This window comes from Prosopis cineraria, unplaced genomic scaffold, assembly GCF_029017545.1.
Source record: "Prosopis cineraria cultivar Desert tree isolate PC_DT_omini unplaced genomic scaffold, ASM2901754v1 PC7, whole genome shotgun sequence".
NCBI lineage: Eukaryota > Viridiplantae > Streptophyta > Magnoliopsida > Fabales > Fabaceae > Prosopis > Prosopis cineraria.
In genome coordinates this window covers 23,424,788-23,447,896 of record NW_026555338.1, presented here as the reverse complement: position 1 = coordinate 23,447,896, position 23,109 = coordinate 23,424,788, and the positions used below count along the sequence as shown (strand labels likewise).

Genomic DNA, 23,109 nt, shown 5'->3' with positions numbered 1-23,109 from the left:
CATTTCATTTAATACAATCAATTCCAATTAAAGGCGGATATTATAATAATCTAAAAGAAAAATATAATAAGATAGAAAGAAAATAAAATGAAAAGTGATTTTAAGAATGAATCATATCTTTTATCATTATACATAATATACTAATAATTTTGTATATAATAATAATACTGATTTTTTTGACCAATGAGGATTTGATTAGTAGGATGAGCCAATCTCTTAGATAAATAATGAACCAATGTTTAAATTCTTACTAGAAGAAATGTCTATATTTAATACTTGATTATACTCCAAATATGATTGTTGCCAATAAAAAAAATATAATAGTCAGAAAAAATAAAAACCTTTTTGTTTATTGCACATACATGAACTGGATCTTAGAAAGCTCTTTATCACATCAAGAAGATTTAACAAAACAAAAAGTATAATAACCAACAAAAGTTGGTTCATTTGGAGATCTTAATATCTCATCATGATCTGGATTCAAGATTTTCTATTAATAATTTTGTTAATAAGTACTCCCTCTAAACCTATTTAAGTTACATTTTAAAATATTTATTTAGTTCTATTTATAAGTCAAGGTACAGCTTTTTAGTTAATAGTTGAAAGATATTTTTAAATTACTCTTCATAAAAAATAATATGATATTACTTTTTAAATTTATTATATAGGGACATCTTTGAAATTTTATACGCTTTTATTTTTTTATAATTTTTTGTATTAATATTAATGATATTGGTATAAATAATTTTTAAAGAGGAACTGAGGAATACTTTGTAAATGCTATTATTCGTCACATATTCTAGTCAATGCCAACCCTTATTATTAATTAAACATGTAAATGAGGCCCGCCCTACTCTAGTACTCTCTTAATAAAATTTATTTAAATGAGTTTAACCCCTACCACTTATCATATTAAAATAATCTCTCCTGCTCTGTTTGTGACGTAGAAAATTCGTATTTTGACATCAACTAAATTTAAAATTATATCTCAAAAGCTTGGTATTAAACAAACCCATGTTCGTTGATTTGAATAGTGAATCAATGAACCCGTCCTTTAGTTGGCCAATAAACTGGTTTGTATTTTAATATTTCTTCCATCAAAAAATATAAAATATTTTTTAAAGAGTTGAATGTTAAAAAATATAAAATATTTTTAATCTTTTAAGGTGTAATTATTGTCTTTTTTTAAGTGCCCTTATTAATAATGACTTTATATTTATTATAGAGTATTTAATAGGAATAAATATGAAAAGTTAGGGTTAGTTGAAAAGTAGATGACTACTTTATTAGGGACTAAGATTTGATTAAAAATATCTTATATTTTTTAATAGAGGGAGTAACTTTGTTTTATTGAATTATGTATGATTTTACATGAAAGCTGGATTTGTTTGTGGATTAATTTTTTTATTTAAATATTACTCTTTTTAAGGTTATATGTGAAAATTTTTTATGCATTTAATTTGAGTATATTATTTCAATTATAATTATATTAACCCTAATTTAATCACAATTACACCACAAATTCTTAAATCATTGTTTCAACATATTTAGATTTAATGAGTAGCCAAAATTCACTTATTCAATAAGTATTTCAATCATGATCATTTAATTTTATTAATACTTAAAACTATTAAAATATATTTTTTTAAAAAATTTTAAAACAATGTATACTTATGATCAAAACTTTCTTATTTAAGATTTAATATCTTTTAAATATTATATAATAAAAATTTTACACACATTCAATTAAATTAAATTCAACCAGTATTACCTAGGTACATGAGACATTGGACAATCATCACTTACGAGAACTAGACATGAGGGGAAGTGGGTAGGATCCTAGGTGAGTTGAAAAGTCAGAAGTGCAGAGAGAGTGAAGAGGTGCAGTGATGGTTGTCTGAGTTTGGGGGAACTCTGAGGAAAGGCAAATAAAAATGATTGGAGCTCTTGTCACCTCTCTTCTCTCTCCTTCATGTCACTCTGACCATCCTTGACCTTCAAAATTTGTTTTTTTTTGTTTTTGGGGAAAAAAATTCTAACCATCACTTTTTTATATTTTCTTTTATTTTTACTATAGGCACCTCAATTATTCCTCATCATATTCAAACTAAATTTAACAAATTAGAAAAATGATAAAAAGATATTTTCAAAATGCCAAACCACAGTCAAATATGCAGAATGTGATAATTATTATCTAATTCAAAAGAATTATTTGCCAATTAATTTATAATATAAAAAGTATTTTTTGCCCCTATGAGAAGAAAAATACCAAAACCAATTGTCCTCCTTTCTCTTCCCTTCCTCCATCTATGGTTTTGATTTGAGAAATCAGAGGCGCAGTACCATATTAATGATTGAGGTGAGAACCATTTGCTTGGTCTTTGTAGTTGTGATTCCTCCTTTCTTAGAACTCATTGCAACTAACACGTCTTGGATCGATGACGATCATGGAAGGTTGTCAAATGCCTATCCGTATCAACTGTCGGATACTAGTGACGGAGCCACATGTACTGGAAGGGGACATATGCCCTCTTCAAATAAAAAAAATTACTTATATAAGGTATAAGTATTTATTTTACACTCCTTTTTTTTATATAGTTTGCATTTTAAACTATTTTATATTATTTTTTAACTCAGATTTAAAATTAATTTTTTTAACTTAAAAGTCTAATAAATTTTAACCCACAATTTCAATATACCCAAATAGTAATATTATTTTATAAAAAATTAACATTTATTAAATCTTTAAAAAAATAAGAAAAAAATAATCTTGCTCGCGTTGTTTGAAATCTCAAAACAAATTTGTAAAAAAATTAGTTAAAACTAGAAGACATGTTATTTATCTATTAATTTGCCTTCTCTTTAAATTAACAATGATACTATTTATTGCCACAATAATAGTTGAAAGAGTCTTTTTTTATCATAAAGTTTGTAAAAATTTGGCTGCCCAATCAAATGAGAAATCCATGAATGAATGATTATCTCCTGATTTATATTGAAAAAGATATATTTAAAAGTATTGATAATGAGCTGATTGTTTAATGATTCTAAAACATGAAATCATGTAGAAAAAATTTATAAATTATATAATTATTAAATAATTTTTGTTATTTTTTTAAATTATGGAATATATAAATGATTTTGCCTCTCCTGACTCAGATTCTGACTTTGTCACTGTCGGATACCAACGTCATCAATGAGCCTGATGCCTCCCGAGAAGAAGGCGTGCTTGAATGGAGAGCCCCATGCCAAAGGAGCACTACTTTCACCCTCTTGATCTTGAGCTCTAGTAGTTTTAGTTCCACAAACACCTCCAGCTTTGCTTGCTTCATTCTAACTTCACATTTGTTTCTAACCTTGTTTTTTTCTTTTTCTTTTTTTTTTGTAGTTGTAAATGTTATCTGGCAGGCATGTTTCTGATTGAACAAATGATTCCAATGTATATGGGTAAATGATTCGTGAGAATAGTATAGCCTAATCTCAAAGTAATAGTACTCTCTCATTATAACAAGGACTATCACTTTTTATTGGGTTCTGATACACCTATCAATGTCGATTTTTTTTTTTTGGTCGTGGAACAAACCAGGATTAACAATCGGTGTTCTCTGAAAAATGAGGATTAAAAGAGTCTTCTTCTAATTTCTTTCTTATTTTAATCTTATTTTTCAAATTGGCAAAGGAAATCGGCAAGAGATCACTTTCAATGGTGTGGGCCAAATTTGCTTTGTCTTTGTAGTTTTGAGTTCCTCCCTCCTCTATACCGTAGAGGGGAAAGAGAAAGGAGCGGACAATTGGGTCTAGCAATTTTTTCCAAAGGGATATAATAGTATTTTCACATTAGAATTAATTGACAAACAGAGACCTTGGGAATGCAAAATAATTATCATATTTCTCATATTTAATTGTCATTTCAATATTTAGAAGTTATTTTTCTATCATCCTCCCTTAAAATTATTTCATTTTTGTCTTTTAATCTTAAAAGAATGATGGTTAATTCTCACAAGTTTGAATTAATGACAGTTAAGTTTTAATAAAATTTTTTAAAATAATAAATTATAAATATCAATTGAAGTAGTTACAAATACAAATTTATGTTACAATCTAATTAGAGTTACATTCAATAATTAAATACATACTTGCAATTAAAATTCTTAAATTTGCAATTACCTAGATCAATATTTTTAACTTATTTTTCTAAAAGTTTTTTATCAAAAACTTAATTATCATTAATTTAATATTTTAGGATCTAAATGTCATTCTTTCTTTGCTCTTTTCTCATATTATATTGCACATATTAATTAAATGGAGAGTTCCATCGATGGGGCCAGTTCCGAATGCAAATTATTTAAGATGGCAATTTAGGAAAACCAATATTTTTGTTTTTACAAATAAATAATTTAATTAACTTTTTTAGTCTTTATAAATTGGTTGTCTAGCTTCTACATTTAACATCAAGTATATGGGCAAAAGATTATTTTCCTTTTAAAAAATTATACGTTTCTCATTTACAATATGAAATTAGAGATCATAAATTGTACTCCATTCAGTACTATTTATAAGATATTTTTAAATATATCACATGAATTAAGAATGATGATTAAAATCAGTTAATAGTCTTGATTTTTAAAAAATAATTTCTATAGGAATCTCATTACCCTTAATTAAAATTAGATTAATAAAACTTTTAATCCCTTAAGTTTACCTTAATTGTCAATATAGTCTCTTAAGTTTAATTTTTATCAATCTAATTCTTTAAGTTTTTCCCAATTATCTATTTGGTCCTTGTTACTTAAATGCGAGATAATATTATTAAAATATGTTGGCATAAATAATAGAATATTAATGTTGGTCATACATATTAATGAAAAAAGTATAATTATTTAATTAGAAAAAAGACTTGGAAATTTTAAAAAAATAAAAGAACAAACTGTAGTGTGAGATACTAAATTAACAAAAATTAAACTAATATAAGGTCTAATTTATTCTTATTTAGCTAAATTTGTATGTCAAGTCATCAAAATGCATTACACATTAGAATAATTTGAGAGTAAATTTATTTTTTAAAACGTAAAAAATTAACATGATAATTTATAAAAATGAATGAAACCAAATCAATAAAAATTAAATTTAAAGAACCAAATTGATAAATAAGTAAAACTTAATAGAGTGAAAGTTTAATTATCTTTAAAAATTATTATCTCTATCTTCTGGTCTTAAAGTCAAACACACCATCTAGCTAAATGAATCAATTGGATCTATGGACATTTTGGGAGATAACTCATTAATATTTCATCAAGTTTTATATGGTATTTTACATGGACCCAGCAAAACATGCAAAAAGTGTCTTCTACGAAGAATTAGAGGGAGTATTGTTCATAATTTGTGAATAATTAAACTTACTATATATATATATATATATTATACTGAAAAATATTAAAAGGTTATTAATCATCCATTCAAAATTTTGAATGGTAAGTATTCAAAATTTGAATTTGAAATGTGATAAAATTCTGACAAAATTTCTTTGGGGAAAGTTAGGCTAAGTGTAGAAGATATTGGTCCAATATCAAATATCAGTTCATCGCATAAAGGGCTGGGCATTGTCAGTCACGCGAGGCAGATGATTTAGTCTGTTATGACTTGTACACATACATATGTACATATGTGTGTGTGTGCATTCCAAAGTTTAATAATGAGTTTCTCAGAATTTAGCAATGAATTTACTTTTTAAACATGAAAAATAAATTACACAGCTTCCCTCGAATTTTATTGAAAATTTGTAAGATTTTTCTATTTTCAAAATATATAGATCTTTTTTTAATTTTTAATAAATTATATAAATGGCTTATTTATTTTTAAAACTTTTACGATTATTTTCCAAAAATAAAGAGTAAATTACACACAATTTTTCCTGATTTTTTTACCACCTATCTTGTATTTTACAAATATCCTATAAAAATAGAGGAAAATCTATGTAATTTAAGTGGAATTGAATAGAGTATTACGTAATTCAATCTTTGTTTGTAGAAAGGTTTGTAAATGTTTTGACAATAAATATATAAGGCTTGGGGTATCTGTTGTCTTCTGTGTTGTTCGCTCTAATACTTAAAATCTTAACCTTTTATTTGGAAAAATTAGATAAAATTTCTTTAATCATCAGGTAAAATGAAGGGGGCTGAGATTTTGATCATCGAAGATAGTAGCAGAGAGGGCTTGTTTATGTAAGTATGTTTTAAAAAATAAAAATTAATATCTACGTAATTTCAATATAAGTAAAAAAACCCAAGTAAGTTAATTAAAAATAATTATAACTTTAAGGTTCTTAAAATTAATTTTTCCCAAATATATTTCACGCATGCCTAGCACACACCAGCAGAAATTCTTGATCATTGAACAGAGTTAAGTTATTTGGTTACCACATATTCTATTCATCCTCTATATATATATATATATATATATATAAGATATTTTCTAAAAAATTATTTTTTTTTAAATATAAAAAATGTCATGATATTTTTTTTAGTAATTAGAAAATTTTACCTTATCTTAAAAAAGAGATGAGATATTAATTGTGTGCTTTATTATTTACTATCATGATATTAATTGTAACATTATTAGGGATAAAACTAAAAAATTATTATAGTTATATGTGCTTTCAATTAATAAATAATAAAATTTTATTGATATATATGATTTAGTTAAAAAGACCTTATATATAAAAATATAGAGAGTAATAAATAAGTGGGACTCATGATTTATACTCGGTCTAGATTGAACCACATGGTAGGCAAATTATAAATAATACAATTTTTGTCAAATTGAAAAAAAAACATCAGAACACCTCTCCAAATATAAAAAAAATATCATTAATAAAATTTTATTTTTATCAAATTATCTTATATTTTTATCAAATCTTATATTTTTATAAAAAAAATATCATTACAGTTTTAACATTTTTGTTAATCTTAACCACAATTTACTCGGAGCTTAATAATTATTTTCTCAAAATTTTAGTGATAACTTTAATTTTTCATGATAATTTATTCGTTAATTATATAATGTTTTTATATCTTTTATTTCATTATTTCGCACTTTTCTTCCATATTTTTGCAACCTAGAGGTTATTTTCTCCAAATATATTTCTCAACTAACAAAGGGAGAATTATCTTAAAATCCCTTACAATACAATTAAATGTCACACAGTCCGTGGACAACTTAATGGGGAAAAATAAAAATTAAATACAAAACTAAATACATTTTTATTTGTCTTTTATTATGCTAAATTGTTAATAGACCTTATAATATTTAATTGTATTGTGGGAAACTTGTGATCAATTCTCCTAAAAATAAAAAAAATAAAAAAATGAGAGTTAAATTAATTAAAATTGACATGAATGATAGAGACTCTATCACTTCATTAAGTAGTTGAGAGTTTGAATTTTAACCCTCATATATATAATAATTTAATTTAAAGATATCTATAATTTTTTTAAAAGATATATAAAGTTTGTTTGGCAACCTATTTTAAAAATAATTTTTTGTTCTCTAGTACAAAAAAATTATTTAATAATGTGTTTTCAAAAAATATTTTGAAGAATGAAAAAAATTTAATATTATCATGAAAAGTAGAAAAAAAAATATTTTAAGTATTTTAGGATTATTATTTTCAAAAAATAAGAGAGAATATAAAAAATATTTATTTTTATTATTTTTTATTTTCAAAATATATTCTATAAAATATTAATTTTCATTACAATAAAACAAAAATAATTTTGGAAAAGGAGAATTGTGGTCCCCACACAAGGGGGTCCACGCGTGATATGGTCCCACTCTGATGCAAGCAAGAGCACTCACCGCGCCAAAGCTGGTGTAGTCACTACGGCCTACGCTTCATTTCCATGCCTTCTTCCCGCTCTTTTGCTTTCTCCTACTTTAGAATGTTGTATGGCATGGGCGTTTTCGTCATTTTAACAACCTCAGTTTTGGAGTAAAGTAAAAATAATTTGATTTTAATATTATATATGTGGTGACAGAGTTGAAATTACGGGCGGGTCCGACCCTTATGAGCTCAGCCCTTAAAGACTTGAGCCATAAAACCCAATTTCCTATTTTAAACCCCATTTTTAAGCCTAACCCTTATATAAAGGGTTTAGGGCTGGGCTAGTAAACCCTTTTTTAAAAAATAAAAATAATTAAACATTATAAATTAATTAAAATATTTTAAAATTAAAAATATAAAATTCTCATAACTTGATTCACGTGTTGATATCTTGATTCATGGCCATTGTAAGTTCATAACTAATTGAACTTTTTATTTTTGGAAATAAATGAAAGGCTAGCACCTCAACTAATCTCCAAGGACATGAATGGCTAGTGGTAGAGCAATGGGACTATTTTTTTCAAAAAAATTAATAATTAAAAATCAATTATACATATTTATTATTTTTGCTGGACTTGAAATTAAAAAATTTGAATTCTAGCTCAAAATATTAGAAAAATGAAATGCAAAATATAAACAGAAGGGCGTGCAAATTTCAAATTTTCATACACATTATATGTAATTTTTTTTAAGTGAGGGGGACAAATGGCTTTGAGAGTGTGAATGGTTATGATTCTTTGAATAGTTATTATTAAAAAAATTAAACAAATATTTAATTATTATTAATTTATTTTTTTGGGATTTAACTGTTATTCTTCTATTTTGGAATCCCCACTTAACTTTGCTCATTTTTCTAGTTAGGATCTATGACCTTAAAAATTACTTTTATTTAATATAAATTTATTTTATTACACACATTTAATACTCTCAAATAAGATTATTTTTAATAGGAGAATACATATGAAAAAACAGGTTAATTGTTCATGCAACTAGAAATGACATATTCAATCATATATTGTCATAAAAAAGTGGGAGTTGTATGAGTTGCATAGAATTAATATGAACAACGAGAAAAAATAAATTTCAATGTTTATAACTTTACATATAATTTGACTTTTTATAGGTTTTACTCTATCTGTCTTAATTTATAAGATATTTTTAAATAAAATTATACATACTAATAAAGTTCATTAAATATCCTTTATAATTTTTTTCAAAAGAAACATATAAATTTTTGAAAATATTTTTCATTCATGAAAGAATATTAAAAGAGAGAAAATATAATGAGAATGATAATATTCAAAAAATATAATCAATAAAAATATTATTTTTACTAAAGAATATTATATTTTGGAAAGTCAAATTTGTCTTAAGAGTATTTATAAGTTGGGATGGAGGGAGTATTTTATTTTATATTGATCACATACAGTTAACTTATTTACATTTAAAATGTATTTGTCAAATTTTGAGTTAATGATTTTATTATTTGAATACTTACTAGTTTATTTGTAGTATTTTTAATTAATTGAAGAGATCTATTTTTTTATTTAAACCAAGCCCTATAATTCATCTATTTCATCCTCCAATCCTACGCACAATGATTCATCTTTTCTTTTCTTTTTTTATTTCTTTCTTTTTGTTTCCCCAATTCATTTGTTACTGGATTTTACATTTTATATATAAACATTATTGACAGTTAAAAAATGAAGATAGCTATCCAATATAATTTTTTCATTTATAAATTTATAGAGATTCATAGCTCTTTTTGTTTTTGTTTTTGTTTTTTGGATAAACAGATTCGTAGCTCTTTGCTCGAATCTAAATGTAAAAGAATAATCTTTCTTAAAAGTAAATTCAAGAAAATAAAATGATCAAATTCATATGAAATAAAAAAAGGAACATATTTACAATAAATCTCAATAATAAGGAAACAATTTTGAAGAGTGTATAAAATATTAAAAAAGAATATAATATAAAATGAAATTCCCATATTCATGAGACGACGACAAAAATATTCATGAGAGGTTGATGAATCGCTTTCTGTATTTCCAATTAATTTGTCTTTTATTTGTATCAAATTTAGTAACCTGAATTATTGTCCTTACTTCTCATTATTATTGACTTATTGTCTTCACTATTATTTTGGCCCGATTTATTGTCTTCATTATTAAATTCGCAATGAATAAAATCAGTCTCTCTCATAGATGACAACGAAATCTGTTTCATTTAGATTTCTCTAATCAACGACCCCTTCAGGCCTTCACAAAAAGTAATAAAATATTAAAAAAATAAAAATAATTTGTCAGAAGCTCTTTTTTTTTCTATATATTACTTTTTGTCTCATCAAATATTATACAATCAATTTTTAAAATAGATAATCAAAACTTTGCTCATCTTGCTCTTAAACCAAACAAACTTATAATATAATTATATTTTTTTTTATAATAAAAATTTAGATAAATTAGATTCCAAAAGCTTATTAAGATTAGAGCATGTTTTTAAACTCAAAGAGAGTTTATAAAGATAATTATAGACCGCTTATAAATAAGATTCTCACATTATTTTTTTTGTCCTAACTTTGAATTTTCAGATCTTCTCATCCTTATTTAAGTTTAATTAAATGTTTTGTCCTTTAACGTTATTCCCTTTTAAATCTTGCACCTTAGTTAGAATCATATTCAAAAGCATAAGTTGATAGTATAAGAGATGTTTTGATTAAGCTAGGTACTATTATGAATAAAAAAATAAATAAAAAAGTAATCTTAATTATTCAATATCACATCATACCAACATGTGGAGTATATTCATGGTGTTCCATTTCAAATTAAAATCTAGGGAGTAATAATAACTATATAATTAAATAAAATTACTCCGAATTATTTGAACGAATTATTTTTCTGCTGTCATGCATCATAACTATTTTTAGTATTTTTATTAAAAAATATATAAATTCATTGAGTCATGTGCTCATGTTCTCATTGCACTATCACGATTAATTGTAAATCATGCAAAATCCCCCTTTTCCAAATTATTTCTTACCCTCTTGTTATATGAGCATACTCTTGCAATTATTATTGGCTGGTGATTCAAGAAAATAATTGTTTTGATGACACAAAATAAATGTATATAATGCATATTATATCCTTGTTATCATCTTAGTTTTATTAATTTTTTCAAAGATTAAGTATTTGTCACCCTCATTCTGTTATTTATACCAAAGGACGTTTTAGTATAATTTTATGTGATTTTATCAGAACACCCTTCATTATTTCAACCTTGAACCTTCACCACATCTTCCACCACCCTGTCACATAATTTTATAGGAGAAATTTTAATAAAAAATAAAAAAGAAAGACAATATCTTTATATTCAATTCCAACAATAAATATAAAAATCTCACTTAAAACTTGGGATTGCACAATCACAATCACGTGTATACCAAATTATTCAATTAATTTTCTTACACAATAACAATAAGTCCTATTTCATTAGATGAAGTGTTACATGAATTACATGATGTCATTGGGCTTTATTATTTATTACAGTATAATCAAAGATTAAGTGGCAGCGTGCAATAAGAGAGACAATAAAGATAACGAGAGACATGAACTTTAAAGGAAGCAAAAAGATGTTGGATGACACAAATCACGTATATACTCAATTATTCAATTAATTGTCTTGCACGATAAACAAAAAATTATTATTTTTAAATTATAAGACACTTTTAAGAAAAATTTGATATCTCAAAATATAACATACTTTGATAAAAATAAAATTTTATTAATAATATATTTTTAATATTACCTTTCTTATTATATTCTTTTATAAATGGAGCATTAAATAAAAAGCATTTTTTAAAATTTATATTTTTTTAAAAAATAAAGTTATAAAGATTATTTAATAAATTTTATTAGTATGTATAATTTTATCTGAATGTATCTTATAGTTTGAAACAGATGAATTATAATCAAGATTAAGTGGCAGTGAGGTGCAATAAGAGGGACAATAAAGATAACGAGAGACATGAACTTTAAAGGAAGAAAAAAGATGTTGGATGGCGGTTTGCAAAATTGAATAAGAAAATGGGAAGAAGATGATTGTGTTTGAAGCTTTTATTCTTATCTCAATAACATTTCCTTTTTACTTTACTAACATAATTAATGATGCAAATTAGTAATTTCTCATCATGGCTTTGCTTTTCTTAAGTCAAAACTGTGCTCCAAAGCGACAAAATCTAAGCGAGTATATTCCCTATTTATTATTTTTTTGGTAAAAAATTAGTGTTTTGAGCTAATTGTTTCGATAATTAATGAGGAAAAATTCGATAGTTTAAAGGGTTTTTTTTCTTAATTTCTAATGTTGGAAATTATTACCCACTCATCTTTCAATTTATCTCTTTCAAACGATGATAAAAGAATCCAAAGATTTGTTAATGCAGGCAAGTAAAAGAACTTGTACAAATATTTTTTTTCATTTATTTACATATACATGCGCGCCACGTCTTTAATGAACTCTTAAATTATTGATACATTTCTGGAAGGTCTGTACTCACAAAAAAATCAATATATTAATATATTAATGAATATATCAATATAAGTAATTAAATTTATAAAAATTCATAATTTTCATAAGTTATAAACAGAAATATGCATAGAAAAAATTATCTAATTATTAGCTATATATGATCTAGATAATGGGATGTCACTTGATAGTTGATATGCAAACATGAAAGAATGAGATATATTAAGCCCCATTGGTAAAAACACGAAATCATTTAATATTATTTTAATTTATTTGAATTTCATATCATTTTCGTCTTCATTATTTTAACACTATTAGTAGAGACATGAGAGTCATCTTCTCATAATTTTATTTATTCATGCACTGTTTTTATCTCATCAAATAATAAATAGAAAGGCACAATTTGTTTTTATATTCTATTAAATAAAATTATTTAATATTTACTTTCATTTACACTGTCATTTTCTTTTCATTTTCATAGCAAATAAATTAATAATTCTATGTAAGATTCTAAGTCTAGAATACATCAAATTATTATTATTTCAATTATTTGCAACATGTCTAGTGTGTTTTCTATTAATGAGCATAGGTTTGCCTCCACGCTAGCACAAGTTTTGTGAGAACCAATTAAATTAAAGTTTTAAATGGACAAGAAAAATAAAGAAGAGATAGAAAAATTGGAATTTTGTGCAGATTGTCATGTTCTGGCTGGTCTAAGAAATTTTAATGAGTTCTAACTAAAAAAAGTTTGGCAACATTACTACGCCATTGAATTCGTATATGTGCAAATAAGGGTTTAATGATGACAAAAATTTGGTCCCAAATCTCCACATTAAATATAAGGCATGAGTGACTGGTTCTCAAATAAATAAAATGGACCATGTCTCCTTTGATTGGAATCCTCAAGACATGCTGGTATAAAATTTAAGAGTATTTTTGTGGTCCACACCTCTCAGTTTAGGACCAGATTCTGACCTGAATCTCCATGCTGGAACCAAGGAATGTAAAAGACAGAGCCAGTGCCTGAAATAACATTTGAAAAATAGAAGTGGGAACAAAAAGCACATGTAACAGGGAAATTTATTACAAATGCATTGATACTCTGAAAAACAGTTATAGTGAATTCAATACTGGTCTGAAATATTCTACATGACAGTTCAGTAACACTTCAAATTACGATGAAATGCTATATATATATATATATATATTTTTTTTTTTTTTCCTTCCAAATTTTGATTTGTTTTATATCAATGCTTCTCAAATTCATGGAAATTGAGGTCATCACAAGAGATGGGATTGAATAAAAGTAAAGACTAGTGGCTAGTGGATCAACCAACAAGCTGTACCGCAAACGGTAGTTTTTGAGTCCTTTAAGCATGTGACTAGGGTTTGATTTCTGAATTATACATGTGGAAAAGTACTTGTTGGAATATGTCAGCCCCTTAAATGAAACTTCACTATTTAGATTTTAGATACCTCGGAGAAATTAAAAAAAAAAAAAACCAGTGGACCAACATGCGTAATCGAAGATAATAAAAAGCCTGATAGAGTATTAAAGAAATGTATTATAAATGCATTGACACTCACAAAAACGGTCATAGTGAATTCAATGCAAGTCTGAAACTTCTACATCACAGTCAGTAACAGTACAAATTATGATGAAATGCTATATATTTGTCGTGCAAATTTTGATTTATTTTATCAATGCTTCTCAAGTTCATGGAAATTGAAGTCTACACAAGAAATGGGAGTAAATAAAAGTAAATACCAGTGGATAAACATACGTGATCAGATACTACAATACAAGAACGACTTCCAAACTAAAGCCTATCTGGAAACGAAAAATACAGAGGATTTTTAATTTGGCCAAACAAGAAATAGATAACGAAAGCAAAAGAAAACTGGGGTTATTTTAAAATAGTAGTATGGGGGGAAGGGAATATGGTGGGAATTTGATATGTCTTTCTTGGATCCTGCGAGAGACAATGATCACTGTTTGGCATATTTACCAATTTGTTAGCCAAAGGAAAAGGAAGCAAGGGAATGATGAAAAGTGGGAGCAAAAAAGAAAAGGTGGAAAAGAATTCCAAGAAAATAAACAGTAGTGTTGTGTACAGACAAAGGTATAATACTGAGGCAAAATAAAGAAAGAAAAGAGAGAAATCTAGGAGAGTGAAAGTGAGAACTTAGGCTGCACCGCAAATAAAGAAGACTACTTGTAGTGGAGAGTAGTATTGAGTAGAGAGGGATAGAGAAGATGGAGTAGAAGAAGTTCATTCTCTCTCTCCATCTCTCTTTCATGTCCACCAACAAAACCCACTGAAGAAAATCATCATCATGAAACTCCCTCTCCACCCAGCACTCCAAAAAAGCAATCCTCTTCCTCATCCAAACCTTCATTCCCTTAAATTTACCTCCCTAGACACCACACTACTCTCACTCACCACAGCCCAAAAACCATGAAATCTTTTCTTCTCTTTCTCACATTCTCCTTCTTCTGCCAAATATACCTAGTCTTCTCTGCTTCTTCAACTCCACCACTCCAGCTCATCTCTCTACTTTCACTCAAATCTTCCATCAAAGACCCTCTAAATACACTCCATGACTGGGACGCTTCTTCTACCTTCTCAAATTCCAATTTCCAGGATCCAGTTTGGTGTTCATGGTCAGGCATCACATGCCATTCAAAAAATGCGAAAATCACCTCCATTGACCTCTCTCATCGCAACCTTTCAGGGACAATTTCACCGGAAATAAGGCATTTGACTACCTTAAACCACTTGAATCTAAGTGGAAATGACTTCAGTGGAAGTTTCCAAGCAGCAGTTTTTGAACTCACAGAGCTCAGGGTTCTAGATATCAGCCACAACTCCTTCAACTCAACTTTCCCACCTGGGATTTCGAAGCTCAAGTTCTTGAGAATCTTCAATGCTTACAGCAACAACTTCATTGGCCCTTTACCTCAAGAATTCATCAGACTCAGGTTTCTTGAGCAGCTCAACCTTGGCGGCAGCTACTTCAGCGATAGGATTCCTTCAACTTACGGCAGTTTCCCTAGATTGAGGGTTCTTCATTTGGCTGGAAATATGTTGGAAGGTCTAATACCACCTCAGTTAGGCTTCTTATCACAGCTTGAACGCTTGGAAATTGGATACAACCAGTTTTCGGGAGGAATACCAGTGGAATTCACCTCTTTGTCTAGTCTAAAATACTTAGATATCTCTTTTGCTAATCTTTCTGGCTCTGTGATCCCAGAACTAGGAAACTTGACCATGCTGGAAACATTGTTGCTGTTCAAGAATCGGTTCACTGGTGAAGTCCCGTCAACTTTAGGCAATTTGAAAGCACTCACGGCTCTTGATTTGTCAGATAATGAGCTCACTGGGTCCATCCCTGAAGAAGTTGCATTGTTGATGGATCTTAACATTTTGAGCTTAATGGAAAACAAGCTGACGGGTGAAATACCGCAAGGGATTGGTGAACTTCCCTACCTCAATACTCTGCAGCTATTTAACAATTCTCTTACTGGGATTCTCCCACCTATGCTTGGCTCAAATGGTTTGCTCCAGAAACTTGACGTGTCCACCAATTCACTTTCTGGTCCTATCCCTCCAAGTGTTTGCAATGGAAACAAGCTCGTCAAGCTCATCCTCTTCGACAACAAATTTGATGGTGCAATTCCAGCATCACTCGTGAACTGTACTTCACTAACAAGGGTTAGAATCCAAAACAACCAACTCAATAGTTCGATTCCATCCGGTTTCGGTCTCCTTCCGAACCTGAGCTACGTTGATATGAGCAACAACAACTTTGTAGGTCAAATTCCGGAAGATTTTGGCAATGCAGTTAAAATACAGTACTTGAACCTCTCTGGAAATTCGTTTGAAAGCCGATTACCTAGCAACATCTGGAACGCTTCCAATCTACAGATTTTCTCTGCAAGTTCATCAAAAATCATTGGCGAAATTCCAGATTTCATCGGGTGCCAGAACATCTACAGAATCGAGTTGCACGGAAATTCTCTGAATGGTACAATTCCTTGGGACATCGGTCATTGCGAGAAGCTCCTTCAATTGAACCTGAGCCACAATTCCCTCACAGGTATAATACCTTGGGAAATCTCTGCTCTTCCATCCATCACGGACGTCGATCTCTCACACAACTTCCTCACCGGTACCATACCTTCCAATTTCAACAACTGCACAACCTTAGAAAACTTTAATGTCAGTTACAACCTACTCACCGGACCTATTCCCTCTGCGGGATCAACCTTCCACCCATCATCATTCACCGGCAACGACGGCCTCTGCGGCGGAATTTTGGCAAAACCGTGCGCAGCAGAGGCGGACGCCCTCACTGCAAGCAGCGACGTCGAGCTTCATAACAGACAAGAGCCCAAGAAAACCGCCGGCGCGATCGTCTGGATCATCGCCGCAGCGTTCGGAATCGGCCTTTTCGCTCTCGTTGCAGGCACTCGCTGCTTCCGCGCAAACTACGGCAGCGGATTCGGAGGCGGCGGCGACCGCCGAGAGGCTGGGCCTTGGACACTGACGGCGTTCCAGCGTTTGAATTTCACGGCCGAGGACGTGATCGAGTGCTTGTCGATGTCCAACAAGATCCTAGGGATGGGGTCCACAGGGACAGTATACAAAGTAGAAATGCCAGGTGGTGAGATCATAGCCGTCAAAAAGCTCTGGGGAAAGCCTAAAGAGAACAGCAACATAATCCGAAGGCGGAGAGGGGTTCTAGCGGAGGTTGAAGTGTTGGGGAACGTGAGGCATCGGAACATAGTGAGATTGTTAGGGTGTTGCAGCAACAGCGAGTGTACGATGCTGCTCTACGAGTACATGCCCAATGGGAATTTAGATGATTTATTGCATGAAAAAAATAAAGGAAATAATAATAATAATAATCTGGTAGCTGATTGGTTGACGAGGTACAAGATAGCCCTCGGGGTGGCTCAAGGGATCTGCTATCTTCACCATGACTGTGACCCAGTGATCGTACACCGCGATCTCAAGCCTAGTAACATATTATTGGACGGTGAGATGGAAGCCAGAGTGGCAGATTTTGGAGTGGCCAAGCTGATTCAGAGTGATGAATCTATGTCCGTTATTGCTGGATCGTACGGCTACATAGCACCAGGTGAGACACTCTTCAATTCCACTCCTAAATTTTCTGATTTTTTTACTCTTTTTTTTTCATATTTTCTTTCTTTAAAAAAATAAAAATTTCATTTTTATAATTTTTTTTAGGGATGATAAAATTTGTATTTGATTTTTTTTAGTTATTGATTTGATCTCTGAAATTTAATTTTTATTGATGAGGGTCCTAAAATTTCATAACCTTGCATATATAATTAGTTTTTGTGATGTTATTTCCTCTTCAAATAAAAAAGACTAGTTGTACATAGTTTTGAAATTTTAGGCACTTAATTGATGAAAATTAAATTTTAGGAATCAAATTGATAATTGAAGTAAAATTAAGGGATCAAAAATTTCATTATCCCTTTTTTCTGTAAAATGTTGTAAATATATTGAATTTTTTGTTTGAGGATAATTGAATTTTAGACTAAAATATGCGAGGTGAATAAAAATATTTTAAATTTAAAATTATTTAAAGCTAATCACAAACTCCCAAAATTTTGCAATTAATCTCCTCAAATTTTTAAATTTATGTAAAGAATTTTTTTATTGTTAATCCATTTTAATCTTTGTAACAAAATTTTGATTAAAAAAACGACAATAAACAGACTTAAATTTTTTTTTTTGCGAAAATGAATTTTTTAAACTGTGTCATATACGAATAATTTCCTAACATTTAAATAAAGGGTAAATAATTCCTCTGATATTTCATGCTCTTGTAAATGAAATAAAAAAAAAACAGGTAATGCAATAAAAAAGGGAAAAACCTATTTGCATAAATTTAATTTTTTGAAAAAGTTATTCAAATTTGAGAATAACATTTATAATCAAAATTTTAAATATTATGTACTCGTTCTTTTTAAAAATATAATTTATTTTTAATTGAATCTCACCTTCAATAAAGTAGTTACTTACTTTTAAATTAATATATTTTTTATATTTACTCTTATTAAATATCCTATAATAAATATAAAATTATTATTAATAGAGATATTTTAAAAAATAATAATTACATTTTAAAAGATTAAAAATATTTTATATTTTTTAATATTTAATTTTTAAAAAATATTTTATATTTTTAAATGAAAGGAGCGTGATTTAACTTTAAAAATATAATATATTATGTTGAAATATTAGGTGTTTGCAATGTGAAAACTGAAATATTACTTTGAACTTTGAAGGATAAGATCTGCAGACGCCATACTTATTAAAGAAACGGCGCAGAAACTTTCTTTCGGTGCATATTCATTGCAGTGTGCCTACGACATGAAGTGTCCTTTTTGACTCTTTTACTTTATGTTCTTTCACAATCCTGAATTTTGATTTATTTATTAATTATTAATATTATTTTTTGACAAGATCGACAAATATTTTATTGGGACCCACAAAGAATATTGTCAATTCTCAAATCCCTTTAAGAATTATAACGATGTTGACTTTAGTCTTTAGTCCATTGATTAAAGTAAAAGGCTTCAAAGAACAAAACTCCTTGTCTTATTATTTTTGTGTCTGCATCGCTTGGATTATTATTGTTATTTTTATTTCTTAAGGGCGTGTTTGCTTTTGCAGAATATGCTTACACTTTACAAGTAGATGAAAAGAGTGATATTTATAGTTATGGAGTGTTGCTCATGGAGATTTTGACGGGAAAAAGATCAGTGGATGCAGAGTTTGGTGATGGAAATAGCATTGTGGATTGGGTTAGGTCTAAGATCAAAACTCAAGGCATTGATCCCATATTGGAGAAGAATGTTGGGGCTGAGTGTACGTCGATTAAGGAGGAGATGATTCAAATGCTCAGGATTGCATTACTGTGCACTTGTCGAAATCCGACAGATCGGCCATCCATGAGAGATGTTGTGTTGATGCTACAAGAGGCAAGGCCGAAGAGGAAATTGGTTGATAGTGTGATAGGCAATCAATGTGTCGCCGGTGATAATGTCGATAGTGGTGGTCGTAGTGGTGGTGATGGCAACGGTAATAATATTCCTTTACCATGCCAAAGTTTCCCAAGAAAATTAACCTAGTTAGTTAGTGTGTTGATATGGTTTACATGTTTTTTTTTTCTTTTAATATTGTGGGGAATTGGTATAGGAGAATGTGATTTTCTTTTCTTTTCTTTTTTTCAATGGAATTTTCAGGTGTTTATTTACTTTTGTCCTTGTCCTTTTTTTTTTTTTACGTGTTATATATTGTCAGAACCTTTGTTTCTTTCTTAAAGCTCAAATGAAGATTGTGTTGCGCTTTAGATTGCCACAATAATACTAGGGCCCGTTTGATTGATTAAATTTGTCTTTAAAAAAATTGAAAGAAAGAGAGGGAAAAAAGGAGAAAGATATGAGGGAAAATGATAATTAAGGATCTTATAAAACTTTTAATGACAATTAAAGTCTTCGAGAATATTGAAATAACATAGAAGAACTATGTTCTTTATTTGCAATTAAAATATTTTTAATTATTGAAATAATCAATAGAAAGTCATTTATGAATTTAAGAAAACTGGTTGTGAATTTAAAAAAAATCACTTATAATTATATGAAAAGTTAATTGTGAATGAATAGATTATTTCATGAACATGTATTTTCACTTATGAATTGAAGGACAACCACTTATGAATTTTTGGAACATTATTTAGATATTTAAAAACATGAGAAGATCTCAAACTATTGATTTATAATTAAGATTATTAATATTCCATATATTTATAAGAAACATTCCACAGCCGCTTGAAGTATGAACGGTTGCATGTGACCATGAGATGCTAAGCATTTCAGGCAGGGCAACACAATGGTTAAAGAAAGAAAGGACGAAAGAAAGAAAGAGAAAATATATTGGTAACATCAGTTATAAATTAATTAATATAAAAAGAGTAGCATCTATAAAAAAAAAAAAACATAATGAAGACCTAGATGTAAAAGGAAAAAAAGAGCATCTAGAAAAAATACTTGATCTCCTCAAAATACACTAAAAAAGAGAAGCGTCTAGAAAAAAAATAAAAAATAATAATTATAAATTAATTAATATGCCTCAAAGTAAAAAAAAAATAATAAGAAAGAAAGAAATCTACTTAAAAAAATGAAAGGAAGAAACATCAAGACTAAAACATAATAAAAATATCAGTATGAACTTTCATAAGGATGATTTATATATATATATATATATATATATATTTAAAATAAAACCACAATTTCAATGAGAGGATTCAACGATTATTTGGATGCTTTTTATAAGTCCTTCCTCATCTCATTGACTAAATACACATTTTAACATCAACATTTGATATATATAAAACATAAGGATATTATAAATATATTAATATATAGATATATATAAATATATTGTTCGGCTAGGGCCAAATGGACAAAGTAGCATACCTTACTTGCTACCCGACCTTGCTCGAACACTAGCCTGTCTCAACGTATTCAAATCTTTTTAGGTTACATTTTTTTAGGGACAGACTAGGCAAAATTTTGTGGGCTAAGCTTTTCAGGCATTCTAGTTATATGAATAACCTAATATTTATAATTGATTGTCCATAAACTACAAGTGATATATAAATTCATAAAATTATTATTTTATTTTATTTATAATTGAGTTTACATAAATTTATTAGTGACCTCCCTAAAATTCTCAAGCAACTTATCTTTAAATTCATAAGTGACGATAGATAAAATAATAAAACTATCTATTAATTTATAATTGACTTTTCATTAATTTATAAGTAACATTATTTAAATTCACAACTAACTTAAATTCATGAGTCATGTTATATTGATTATTTTAATAAGGGTTAAAGGGTGGTTTTTTTCTTTTTAGACTATTATCTTAAAAGCATTTAGTATCTTAAACTTTTATATGGTACAATTTTTCTTTTTAACTTTTGAAAATGATATATTGAGCACGCTGTCATTAAAAAAAAAGAAACTTTAATAGGTAGTTGACTCAAAAAGAATCTAAAATTATAGAAATAACTCATAAAATTACAAATAAGTACTCTATAAGAAAATTAATATCAATTAAATTTTTAAAATAATGGTTGGTCAAAATCCTATTTTGGCTTTTTACACAGGTAAGAAATAACACATGTATCCTATTATTTATATGTAATATAGGAAACTTTATTTACATTAATTTTCTCATAGGGACCTTATGTGAAATTTCATGGGTCCTTTTTTTTTTTTATAATTTTTGAGATTATTTCCTACAATTTTAAAGTCTAACTAACTATCAAAGTTAACTTTTTTTACAACAAAATATTTAATGTATTATTTTCAAAAATTAAATGAAAAAATTACACCACATAAAAATTTAGGATACTGAGGGTTTGTGAGTGAATAGTTTAAGGAAAAAAATGCCCTTTAATCCTTTTAATAATTATATTTATATCATCTTTTTATGCTAGCGAATAACTATACCATATTTGCTAACATTGTTACCATCTTTGCTAACATTGTTTCTGTAATTCTTGTAGCAAAATTAATTGTATTTCTCCTTGTGAATTAGTTCATGCTTACACTTTCAAAATTTCGTGGTCTAGTCTACTCTTGTAGCATCATTACTAACTAGTGATTACTAATGTAAATAATAGTATTAGTCTGTAATCTTTTTATGCTTGTTGGTATTTAAATGTTTTAGTACATAGATATTTTCCACATTATATTCCATCATTAATTAAAGTTGTCAATTTGCTACATTTAAGTTGTTATTTATTGTTGGATAGTTGTCAATGAGTAGATGAGGAAAACAAACATGATATGCTGCACCAATTGAGTCTTACATGGAATAGAGTTTTGCATTCGAATACGGTTATCAATACACAACAAAATTCACATAAAAAGAGAAGTTTGTGTTCTCATAATATGCAAAGTGGAAGGTCTAGTTTCATGTATATGTATTTAATTTCCACTCACATGGGATAGTCTTTCAAGGTACAAGAGTGTGGTAATTGTTTTTTCTCATGAATTTGAATTCTTAAGGGAAATATTACACTCAACAATCCAATTACATTGCACTTGATGACCTAAACTTTTTCATATTCTGATAATGTCCCATTTTATAATTGAGTTTATGTTTAGGTCTAATCTATCAAGAATGGATAACTCAACATTGTCAGTAGAGTTATTTAATTAACAAATGAGCAATAATAATTAATAATTATCAAGCAGTCACAAAAAGGCATGCGACTTTAAAATAATCTTGGGATTTCAGAATTTATTATATTTAGGTGGCATGTGCGAGATTGGAGTAATTTTTCCTATATTTTAAGGTCACAAGGGCAAATTAGTATTTGAATTTTGTAATGATGGTATAAGACATGACTAGTTCGTTGGTCATGGATTTTTTTTTTTCAACAACTCATTCCGTAGAAATTGATAAGAAAAATCAAGAGGTAGATTTATTTGAAAAAAAAAGGGGCTAAGATCCTTCAAGTGAATTAAGATTATAACCTTAATATACTTGATCTTAATTCATTTCAAGGACTTTGATCTTTTTTTTCCTTTCCAAAATATCGGTCTCATGGTCCTTCTTACCATTTTTTCCTACTTTTAACTAATAAAGTGAGAC

The 23,109-nt window shown here is 28.2% G+C and overlaps 1 protein-coding gene, 1 long non-coding RNA gene and 1 pseudogene across 2 annotated transcripts; 1 reads left to right on the top strand and 2 right to left on the bottom strand.

Annotated features, from left to right (window-relative positions):
• The window catches only part of LOC129316598 (UPF0481 protein At3g47200-like), a 31,411-nt pseudogene extending 28,079 nt beyond the window's left edge, over window positions 1–3,332 (bottom strand).
• Window positions 3,333–14,053: 10,721 nt separating this feature from the next.
• LOC129315665 (uncharacterized) lies at window positions 14,054–16,025 on the bottom strand. The gene is made up of 2 exons (XR_008594554.1): window positions 15,892–16,025; window positions 14,054–15,793 (listed from the first exon to the last, which is right to left on the bottom strand). It is a non-coding gene; the product is annotated as an uncharacterized LOC129315665 (long non-coding RNA).
• LOC129315664 (leucine-rich repeat receptor-like protein kinase TDR) lies at window positions 14,860–19,696 on the top strand. Its single transcript, XM_054959548.1, has 2 exons — window positions 14,860–17,545; window positions 19,114–19,696. Exons 1-2 carry the CDS (start codon window positions 14,860–14,862, stop codon window positions 19,569–19,571), a joined length of 3,144 nt encoding a protein of 1,047 aa, XP_054815523.1. The 3' UTR covers window positions 19,572–19,696.
• Window positions 19,697–23,109: the final 3,413 nt, after the last annotated feature.